We start from the raw sequence: 11564 nt of genomic DNA on the forward strand, positions 1-11564 counted from the left end.
TGGGGGTAATTTTTTTCCACTGTTAAAAAGTGGTAGGAAATTAACTTTTAGCGACGACAAATTGGTGTAGTAAAATTAAATACAAAATTAAAAAAGTACATAGGAACTTTAGTTACTACACTATGATGTGGTCAATCACATTCATTGTTATGTTGTAAGTTTTTATTTTTGAAATTGATAGTATCTTGAGTTTATTTTTACCTTTTTAATACTTATAAAATAACGGGTGCATGTGGACTAGCAACAATTTTGTCAAAGCGTTTGAAACTGCTGCTCAATGATGAGGTCATGCCATAACTAGAAAGATCAGAATCATTGGAGAATTCCATCATCCTATACTCTTCGAGGTGAATGGCAGGTGGTAGCGGTGGAAGGCTAGCATCTCCCAGTAGGATTTGAAGAATTCTTCTCATACTAGGCCTATGGTCAGGATGTGGAAGAGAGGAGAGCAAACCAAGAACAAGCACGAGCTCAACTTCATCTGGGTCACAAGCATCCAGTATTGGATCAACTGCTCTTATGATCTCTCCTTGAGAATGTAGTTCTCTTACCCAATCCACCAACAGTAGTTCCTCAGGGTTCTTTTTTGGCTCGATCGGTCTCCTTCCACATGCTACTTCTAGCAGAAGTATGCCATAACCATACTCATCTGTGCTTCTTGTGGCTTTCCCAGTCCTTGTAAATTCAGGGGCTATGTACCCTAGTGTTCCCACAATGTGAGTTGTTTGCGGATTGATACCATGTTTATAAGTTCTAGGCAGGCCAAAATCCCCAAGCCTTGCATTGAGGTTTGCATCTTTAAGTACATTACTTGGCTTAACATCTCTATGAACCACCCTTTGTTCAGATTCTTCATGGAGGTAGAGCAATGCTTGTGCAACACCGATGAGGATCTTGTGTATTTGCTTCCAAGATAGAATTTTCCTCTGCTCCTCACTATCAAACAAAATCTTGTCGAGGCCTCCATTTGGTACATAGTCATAAACAAGAAGGAGCTTGTCTTGTCTACGGCACCACCCATGTAATTAGACAAGATTTCGATGCCTAAGGCATCCCATGCTTGTTATTTCTGCAACAAATTCTTTCATTCCCTGGCATTAATAATTAGCAACCCTCTTTATTGCCACTGATCTATTCCAATGCTAGGGACTAGCCCCCTGTAAACTCTCCCAAATCCTCCTGACCCAATAATATTTTTCTCTCCAAATCCGTGTGTGGCAGAGAAGAGTTCAGAATACTTGAATCTACGAGCTCCATATTCAACTTCCCAGTCTTCCAAAATCTCATCTTGGCTTCTAATTCTGTGGAGGACAAGAGCAACACCAGAGATCACAAAAATACTAATAGTTCAAGTGATGGCTAACATAAGTCCCTTTCTGTGCACTACCTCTTCAGAACCTGTCACAAGAGATGGGGGCTCCTTTGGATGTAAGTCTTGTGCCCTCTCCCCAATTCTAAAGCTCCAACCATGCACATTATGTGTGGCTGCAAGCACACCAGTGGAAGCAGAGAACCCCAAGTACATGTAATCATCAATCACTGTAGAGAGGTCAATGGGGAATGAAATCAAAGGCCAACAAGGCCTTGGCAAGCCAAGAGGAGAAATTGATACATTGATCAACATCTCTTAGCTTTTATAATCAACCCACACTTGAATTGGGTTTCCACTCTGGAGTATGATGGAATTGTTGTAGTAATCCTCTTTTCTTGTGGAGTTGTAGTATGCTGCTGGCTCAGATATGTTTGAGATTAGGCTTGATATATCAATTCTAACATGGTTATCATTGATATCTTGGAAATCAGGATTTTGGACAATGTCAAACTCCACGGCTAAAATCCAAGAAGAAGATTCCGTCTTGCCTGTAACATTTGGAAGACCCAAATATTGGTTTGCACGACAATCCTTTGGTTCTTTGGTGGAAGTGAGAATGAAAGCAAGACCATGTCCTCCGAGATCAGGGTACTTGGAAATGATGGAAAGAACAAAGTTAGTGCTAAAGGTCACAACTGTGGATAAGTTGTTTGCGTTATTTTTCTTGAATTGTAGAGGAGATGGATAGAAGGCATGCCCAAGAAGCCTCAATGAATCGTTTGTTATGGAAAGCATGCCATTGGAACTCACAAAATAAGCTCCATCTAAACTCAAGTTGGCTTGGTGAAATTGTAAACAAAACTGGTTTCTGAGCATGCGAAGCCGAAGAGAAGGAGATGCAAAAAGAAGCCAAATGCTTCCATTGCCAGATTTGTGAAGTTGGTTTCGGTGAAAGCTAGGTTCCCCTTGCCCTTGGAAATTATAGTTTTGGTTGGTCACTGCTGTGATGACTTGCCAAAGGTACTATAAAATAATATAGTTGGAGGGAAACTTTAAAACATGATGGGAATGTTAAGAAAATCGATATTGGAGAACAACTTTTGCTGTGAATGAAAAAACTATTAATCGCTTTTACCTGGGGAGGGGCTCAACCTTTGAACTGCAAAATAAATATCAAAATTTATGTTTTCTTGTAGTCTACGGAACAGTATTGTTCTTGAATTATTTTTCCTAAAATATACATATAAATTATTTTGATGACACATTATCTCTTTGTTATCATTTTTTTAAGCTTTTTGAAAATAGAATGTTTGAAAATAAATGTAAAAAGAAAAAAAAAAAATTAAGGTATGCTTTAAAGAAGCTTGCGGCTGCCTGTATATGCTTTTTTTTTTTTGTTTTGTTTTGGTTGAATTCTGTTATGTGCTGTCCAAAAATTGGTAAGTGAATGTTTAATGTTTTACTACAGTATTATTTAAATGATTTTTTTAGATAAAATGAGTAGTTATAAAATTATTTATTTATTTTTATAATTTTATAATTATTTATTATTTATTATTTATTTATGACATCATCGGTTTGACCATCGGTTCAACCATAAAACCGAGAACCACTCCCTATTTTGATTCTTTAATTGTACTAGTTTTTAAAATTAGGAAGAAGCTACACTTGCAAAAAGTTTGTTTCCGAAACCATATGCCAAACTAGCACTTATTACACCACTAAACTATAAAGACAAATAAAATAACTTATTTCATTATAGAAAATGTTAAAATATTAAAATATTAAAACATCAAAAGAATTTTATTATGTTAATTTTTTTTTTTAATGATATTTAAAAGATGACATATAAGTTTGTAAGATGTATCGATTAAAATTTGTAATATCTGAATACTACTCTTTCTTTATATTTTTAACTATCATTGTCACATCGTCGTTAAAATAGAAATTACAACAATATTTAAGCATTAAAGTAGGGTTTTTTTTATTTTTTATTTTATTTTTTTTTGGGTTGATAAAATTGCATTTCAAACCCTATAATTTACGAGATGTAACAAATTAAATACTAAGGTTTTAAAAAATAATTAATTAAACCCTATAGTCTCAAAAGTAACAAATTAAACCATGAGGTTTCAAAAAGTAACATTAAATCTCAACTCAATTAAGTTGAATGACATGTTTGAGGTTTTATATAGGTTGAATGTTCAATATGTTACTTTAAAATTGGAGGGTTAAAATTGCCACTTTTTGAAATTTTAGAGCTTAATTTATTACTCTTAAATATGTGGGTTTCAATTTAATTAACCCTACGTGCAACAGTTCTTAATATACCTTCTAATTGATTTACAATTGAAAATCCGAAACCCTTTACTACCTTTATTCAGAGTTAAAGAAAAAACCCTTTATCATAAAAATTCCATTTGACTACACCTGGCATATATGTAAGTGTGGGTACCTGCCCCCTATTAATCGGTGTTTGTCCGCTTTGGGGAGCCAGACCCTCACGGTTTTGTCACGAAGGGATGGGAGCTAAGGATTTTTGCCATGAAGTGATTGACACCTAGGCTCACCCGAGTCCCACATCGCCTAAGTAACCCACCCCGATTCTAAAAATTGACATCAACAGTGACATGATTAGTAGAGAAAATTAATTGCAGAAACTAGCTACATTTCACATGTTCTTAACTTTTAATATAGCCATTGAGAGTCACATCGCAACAAATAAATCATGTTTTATTCTGTTTTCTTTACCAATCAAAAGCACAAACATATCCTCTCCATATGCACTATACAAAAGCCTACATTATATACACGTGTGAGATGTATACTCTTTCTTTAGCATATGAAGGCATGTGCAGACATGCAACGGCAATACTCTTTTCTTTAGCATTTGAAGGCACAAATATATCCTTTCCATGTGCACTATACAAAAACCTTAAATTAAACAAACACATACATATACATAAACATATAAACTTAAAAAAAAAAAAAATCAAAATATATAATATAAAATAAACAAGCAAACAAAATTACTACATCACTGAAGTGACTAAAAAGAAACAAGTTACTCATGCTTATGTAAAATCCAAGAAATTGTTATATACTAAGCATAGGCTAATATCAAAAGGAAAGCAAAACCATTTGAAATGCAGCACAGCACAAGGGGGGTTGGATTGGCTATTTTCATGGGCATTTGAATGCCTCGTAAATAAACGATATTAACCTTATTGTGGAGGGACCAAGTGATGTAACGGGTGGTGCTTATTAAATCCTCCATACATCTGCAGCAAAACATTTTGAACAATGAGAGAAGATATCAGGGGCAAACACAACAGATGATTTTTAATAAGCATCATGCACACGCAATATCCTAAAACATCTTATGAACACCTGAGCATATGGGAAACGTGGAAAAGACAGAACCTAGGATATTCTTTGATAAAAAAAAAACTTTCATATGTACTCTAGCGGAAATAGGAGGAACTTGCTTGATCAAAGAAAATAGGCAACCTATATTATAATCACTACTGCTCATAGACGACATTAAAATTCCATATTTTCTGTTTATTTCAGAGAAAGAATGATGGATTAAAAATGATATTGATTTAATGATTCCATTCATCTCCAACAATCAAATGAGACCCAACAAAAGGGTAAATTTTTAAGTATGAGTACTCAAGAAAACATAACAAAAACAAGTCACTCCAGTGTCACTCTCAATAATTACAAGTCAGTGGTAATCTCAATCAAAATTCCCCAAACCCCAATTCTTCAAAACTGTCCTGTACACTAAAAACTTAGGCTTTTCTTTCATATCTCTTCCTCTCTGTACACTATATATACTGTGACAATGAAATGATAACAAAATAGAAGTTGGTCAAGAAAAACTTGAATTAACAATCCCAATTAATCAAATACTACATAATAAATCTATATATACCTATGAAGCACGGGTGTGTTTCGGGACTCGGGTGCGGGTGTGGGTACGGGTGCGGGACTTGGCAATTTTTGAAAAATGTGAGTGCGGGTGCGGCGGGACTTGGCGGGACTCGGCGATTAAAAAATTATTAAAAATATTTTTAATATATTACTAAGCATGCTTTTTTTATATAATAATAATAGAAAACTCATATTATAATAATAATAATATTAATAATAATAGTATAGAAATAATAATAATAAGTAAAACAAAAAAAAACAAAAAAAGTAGGAGGCTCTCACGTGTAGCTTCCCATTAAAAAAGAAAAAAGAAAAAGAAAAAGAAAGGAAGATGTGGCTCTCACGTTTGGTCAGAGAGGCACAAAAAACAAAGAAGGAGTTTTTGTACTTACCAAAAAAAGAGAAACAGAAGCTACAGAACACTTCAAAAAAAAAAAAAAAAAAAAAACACAGAGAACAACTCAGTAGAACACGAAGATGCAAAGATCCAGTCTAGTCCAGAAGGTTTTTTTTTTTTCCCTTACCGGCCGATTTCCTTTTTCCGGCCGAAACACGTCGATATTCTGCCGATATGATCCGATTCGGCGCAAATCTGTCCGGTTCGGCGCGAATCGGCATGCGTCGGAGCCGAATCGACTAGAGTTGGCGTCGATTTGAGCCGCGTCTGCGCGAGTCGGGAAATCCACGTGGCACGGACGCGCGGTCTACGGCGTCCCTCCTGCGTCCCGCCGCGTCGGACGCGGGTGCGCTGGGTCCGGAGCCACGTCCGTGCATCCCAGGTATATACTCTACAAGAACATTTTGTGGAGAAGAACGAGCTAACTCATTGCAAAAAATTTGTGGCTCTAAGCAATTGCCTATCTTGCCTAAAGGAAGGGCCAGCCCCGCACAATAGCAAGCTCAAAATGAGCTTAATTCAAGCTTCTTTGGAGGACAACAAAGAAATATACCTTTCTTAAGCCAAATATTCTTCCAATTAATATTTGCTTGTCAATCAAGTTTAACCACTACATATATACTGTGCAGCCAGGTAATTTAGTAACTACCATCCAAAATTTACAACTATAACTAGTTTCCAAAATTAGAACTGCTTTCCTCAAATTTATATTTCGAAAATAAATTAAAAGACTTAAGATTTAAGTTGCTGCTGTAGGAGTTGCTCACACACCGGCTTAGAGGGTCGGGCCATCCCAAATTCGTTTAGCAATGACTCATTGCAACTATTAAGCAACATTATTGCAACACCTTGAATAAAACAATAATATACCTAATGCAACATAGTTTCCTCGGACGAGAACTTTCTTTACTGCAGCGAGCTTCGAATCGCCAGAGTTGTTTAACATGAGTATTTTGTTGACGGAGGAAACTATGCCCCTTTAGGTATTTTGCAATAATGTTGCTTAACAGGTACAATGAGTCATTGCTAAACGAATTTGGGATGGCCCGACCCTCTAAGGTGGTGTGTGAGCAACTACTACAGCAGCAACTTAAATCTTGAGTGTTTTAATTTATTTTCAAAATACAAACTTGGGAAAACAGTTCTAATTTTGGAAACTAGTTATAGTTGTAAATTTTGGATGGTAGCTACTAAATTACCTGGCTGCAGTACAGAAAGTTCTTGTCGGAAGTTTCAAGACAGCAAACGGAGATTGATTGATTCTGTCTCTCGAGGAAGAAGATGATGGTGTAGAACGGATCTCCGGAGCCAAAATACTAAACCATGACATCGTAATCTTGCAATAACCATCATCTTTTTGAAAACACGATACATTCACCACGCATATGCCCGAAGAAACTAGGGCTGTCCATGGGTCGGACGGATCGAGTTTGGGATCAAACCGTCACTTGACCCGCTTAGGTCGGGTGAATAGATTTCTCATCCATTGTTGACCGAATGGTCAGATGAAACCGTTTGTCTCGATTCTTCGGTTGGGCGGGTCGGATTCGTCGGGTGATCGGTTTGAAGGAAAAGAACAAAAAGAGAGGAAAAATCAACCAAAGAAAAAGCTTGAAATGGCAAAAACTGAGCTTGGAACGGAGATAAGGAGAGAAACGAGAGAAGATAAAAAGAAAAATGAGATTTTGAAATCATACTTGAGAGATAGGACACCCAACACATGTTAACAAACAGGAAGCGAAACTCATCGGCAAACAGGAAGAGAAACTCGTCGGCAATGGCCATGGATGGTAGGGAAGAGTCAAGCTACGGTTTGAACTTTAAAGAGAAATTATGAATATGGAGCCATTAATATTATTGTTTTCATTTGGTTATTAAGATGAAATTGCATTGAGCCCAGCAACTGCTATAGGACAAAGCTATTAATGCTCACGTGAATAGTTACTGCCTAACATTGATTCAAAGTTCAAAGTGACGTGAATAGTTACTGCCTACTAACATTGATTCAAACCATTTTTTTTATAGTTAATTTTGTGGTGAAAAGCTATTGATATTGAATAGCTACTGACATAACAAAACTTTTTTATGGTTAATTTGTGGTGAATAGCTACTGTCTACTGACCTGACAAAACACAGAAGTCTATTTCATCATGAAGAAACTGGATTGTGATCTGTGCAACCTTAGGGTATTACATGGGGCAATATCTGCGATATCAGCCATAGGTTAAGTGTGTGTTTGGATTCCACTTAAGCTGCGTTGCGTTTCAAAGGTGCATTTTTTTTTTTTTCACGCGTTTTGGAGAAATGTGGTTACTGTTCATTAAACAGTAACTGAAAATGTTGACTTTTTATAGTGAATAGTGTATATGTGTACTGTTTACGGACCCACAAATTACACTTTTCAGCAACCTTTTCATTAAAAATGGGTCCCATGGTACTATTCACACATTTAAAAATTATTTTGCTACAATGTTTTAAGTTTTCAGTTTTCAGTTTTAGCAAAATAAGTTCTATCTAAACAGACCCTAAATTTAGTGCTTAGAAAATTGACATGTCATATGTCCAAGTTGGCAATCCTCGTGCTTCAAATTTCTCCCATTTCTCTCCTCTTTTCAGTTTTCACTTCAGCAGCTGTTTACACCCCAAATTTGAATTTCAGAAATTCTTTTTCCCTTTCTTCCATCAGGTTTTTTCTCTCTGCCTCCCTCTCCCTGACGCTCTTCTCTGCTCTTTTCTCAACCCCGACTGTGTCTCTAGAACAGCCATTACTCCGCCTCGCCGGTTTGACAAGAGTGGGCTCGGTCTCGTCGGATTACCCCAAAATCCACTAATCTCTTTCCACCTCTACCACCCACACTCTGCTTTGAGCTCTTCTAAAAGCAGCAGAGGGTGTCAATTTCAACGGCTTGTTGTTTGTCTCCGTTGAAGTCCGATCATTAGGTTTTGGTTTGGATCGATTCTTGGAGCACACTACTTCGGTTGTTCCAGTCATTTCTAAAATTCATTTTCAAAAAATCTATTTAGCAGCTTTTTGGGTTAACGGAAAATGTAATGGTTGCAGAATTATGCTTATAGTTCTAAGTTTGGAATTTTATGAGTTTTAATTAAAATCTAGTTCTTATATTGCCTGCACCTAATAAGATGATTGGAGCATATATATGGGAAAGGCCCAGTCTTCTTGGACAGACGAGGCTTACTTTTTCTGCAAACCATTGTAATTTCGTGTAACTTTTGCCAGATAGTCTACAGCCCCTCTGATTTTCATAGTTCACTGGGTTTTATTTTGTAAGATGCTAGAGGACATTTACATGATAGTATGATAATGATAGAAGCTCTTAAATTTTGAACTGTACGGACTTAGATGTCTCATTCCTTTTGCAATTTTTGGTGAAAACATTTCAAACATGCATGAACTATGTCACATTTTCAACCTCAATAAATTCCAACCAACCCCATATGTAGATGAAAGGTCCCATATATAAACTGTTTATGAACTTTGCCACTATTTCAATTCAAGCATTGACATGATGTTCATATTGCATGTTTAATCATTTATTAGCTTTTTTGTGAATATCATTATCAAGTGAAAGAGAGAGCTGTTAATGCATTGGTGTTGTTCTTTCAAATCATAGAATAGATGAGATGATCCAGATGTTTGAAGCCTACATATAACATCTGAAGGGTAATTTTATTGTTGAATTTCGAAGGGTTATTATTAGGTTCCTAATGATGAAAGTTCGAACCTTGTGGAGCTGTTTGTTTGAGTGTTTAACCAAAAAATGAATGTTCAACACATTGAAAAATGCTTTTGAGGAAAAATTTTGACAGCATGTATTTCATCTTAGGTTGTTAAAAAAAGCATGCTTTAGATAGTTAGCAGCTACATCCAACATGAAAAAAGAAGAAACTAAATAGAGTTTTTAACTTGCATTTGGAGGTAATTATGCAAATTTGACTTTAAAGACTTCTTGTAGACAGGTTATTAAAAAAAAAAATGCTTTTATTGTCTTGAATGATCCATATTGAGTGTCACTTGGTTGTACAGATTTTCAAGTTCAAAATTATACAAAATGGACTTTTTAAAATTTTCACTTGTCCTGGCATCCCTAGAAATTGCTATAGATGTAGACTACTGGCCATGAAGTTTGTTTTTGTAATGTCTAAATGAAATTGATTCTTTAATCTTAGTCTTTATTTATTTAATTTTTAGGTACTTTGGTTACATGTTTTTTATAACTTACAGTACTTTCACAACTCGACTAACAACCATCACAAATCATTATTGTGCTTTGAAACTAATTTTCTCATGTTCATGATGGTTAGGACTTAGGAAATTGGGAGTTAATCGTTACCATACTTTAAAGACTTCGCTTTTACCAGTTACCAACTTACCAACAATAATACATAATTTTTAGTTTTCATGACTATGAAGCTTTTAACTTGCATTCCTTATTCTCTTGTCCTTCAGAGATAGACAAGTTCTACACAGGCAAGTTTTAGAAATGTACCTATGGGGGCCAATTCATTAGGAAGTATTATTAAAAGCAGTATTAACTGGGCCCCTGGCCCTGTCCGAGGACATTAGACCATCCGAGGAGGCCCAAATAAGGCTATAAGGGGAATAAAGTTGAGAAAGGAATAGAGGTAATGTGAGATGGGTCTAATAAGCGTCCGAGGATAAAAATCCCCTTGGTAACGTGTGTTCGAGGTAAATCTGAGTGTCATACCATCACAAACTTACTTCAGAGTTACACCATAACTAAGGGTTGGGCATTGGACCAGAGATAAGAAAAGAAAGGTAGACAAATATCTTCAAAAACTGCTACATCCACATTAAATGCCTTTCAACCAACTCTCTGGCCGCATTAATGAGGAAATGATTCCTGATCAGTGATCAAGCAGCCTTACAGCCACTGGTTGATGGTTCTAGGAGATGTTGGATGGGACAAGAAGGAGTCCCCCAAATCTAACCTACACGTGTGTGGTAAGGATGATACGAAGGTTGCAATATATAACCTGGAAGAACGCACTGAGAGGGAGATTGGATCTTCTATACAATTAAGGTCTTGAAGAAAATCATATAAAACAAAGAGCTTAGTTTGTTCCGAGGATAAAATTTGATAATCATATTCGTATCAAACCATCTTGAATCGTTAAGTCTGATCGTCTTTCTTCTGGGATAAATCTAGTTCTTCTATCCACGCTCTATAAATTTATTGTTTGGGCCGTTAGAGTTTGAGTCCAATCCAATTTTGGGATCAATACAATTTCAGTCCCTACAGTACCCTTCTTGCGCGCAGAGTTGAAGTTTCCAACAAGTTGATCTTCAAGCACGCAAGACTTTTTTTTTCCCTCTTTTCTAATGGAAATATGTATCATGATGGTCGAAAAAGTTATTTATTATCATCTATAATATTATTATAACCTTGTAATCAAAGTGTATACTTCAATAAAATTCTTATTATTATGGCTGAGCGAAGTGTACAATTCAATATAATTTTATTTTTGTTTTCTTTTGAATCATCGGATGGTAGGGATGACTTTAAAATTTGACCATTTTCTTCATCCATTAAGGATTAATTCTTCTTTTGGTTTACATAAGTGTAGTAAAAAAAAGAATAAATATGAGAACACAATTGAAAAGTGCTGGCAGCATCTATTTTAGGCAAATCTTTGCTGATGGATGGGTATATTTTATTAGAACTCTTATTATTATTATGTTCTTGTAATCAAAGTTTACATTTCAATAGCATATCATTCATTCTTGGATCAAATCCTTTTCTTGTTTATCTTTCCTCTCATGTATCAATTTGTGACTGTAATGCAACATCAAAATTGTTCTACTAGTTCAACTTGAAGCATTAGAAAGTAAAAATTAAATCACACAATCAATTGCATTTGCTAAATAATATCGTT

At 35.7% G+C, this 11564-nt stretch overlaps 2 protein-coding genes and 1 long non-coding RNA gene across 3 annotated transcripts; all 3 read right to left on the minus strand.

Annotated features, from left to right (window-relative positions):
- Nucleotides 1-212: 212 nt before the first annotated feature.
- On the minus strand, nt 213-1624 carry LOC126704814 (L-type lectin-domain containing receptor kinase S.4-like). Its single transcript, XM_050403814.1, has 3 exons — nt 1365-1624; nt 1239-1301; nt 213-1005 (listed from the first exon to the last, which is right to left on the minus strand). Exons 1-3 carry the CDS (start codon nt 1622-1624, stop codon nt 213-215), a joined length of 1116 nt encoding a protein of 371 aa, XP_050259771.1.
- A 3-nt stretch (nt 1625-1627) lies between these two features.
- Nucleotides 1628-2107, minus strand: LOC126704815 (L-type lectin-domain containing receptor kinase S.4-like). Its single transcript, XM_050403815.1, has one exon. It carries the CDS (start codon nt 2105-2107, stop codon nt 1628-1630), a length of 480 nt encoding a protein of 159 aa, XP_050259772.1.
- A 2353-nt stretch (nt 2108-4460) lies between these two features.
- On the minus strand, nt 4461-7565 carry LOC126707561 (uncharacterized). Its single transcript, XR_007648984.1, has 3 exons — nt 6848-7565; nt 6202-6725; nt 4461-4593 (listed from the first exon to the last, which is right to left on the minus strand). It is a non-coding gene; the product is annotated as an uncharacterized LOC126707561 (long non-coding RNA).
- Nucleotides 7566-11564: the final 3999 nt, after the last annotated feature.

This window comes from Quercus robur, chromosome 11, assembly GCF_932294415.1.
Source record: "Quercus robur chromosome 11, dhQueRobu3.1, whole genome shotgun sequence".
Taxonomy (NCBI): Eukaryota; Viridiplantae; Streptophyta; class Magnoliopsida; order Fagales; family Fagaceae; genus Quercus; species Quercus robur.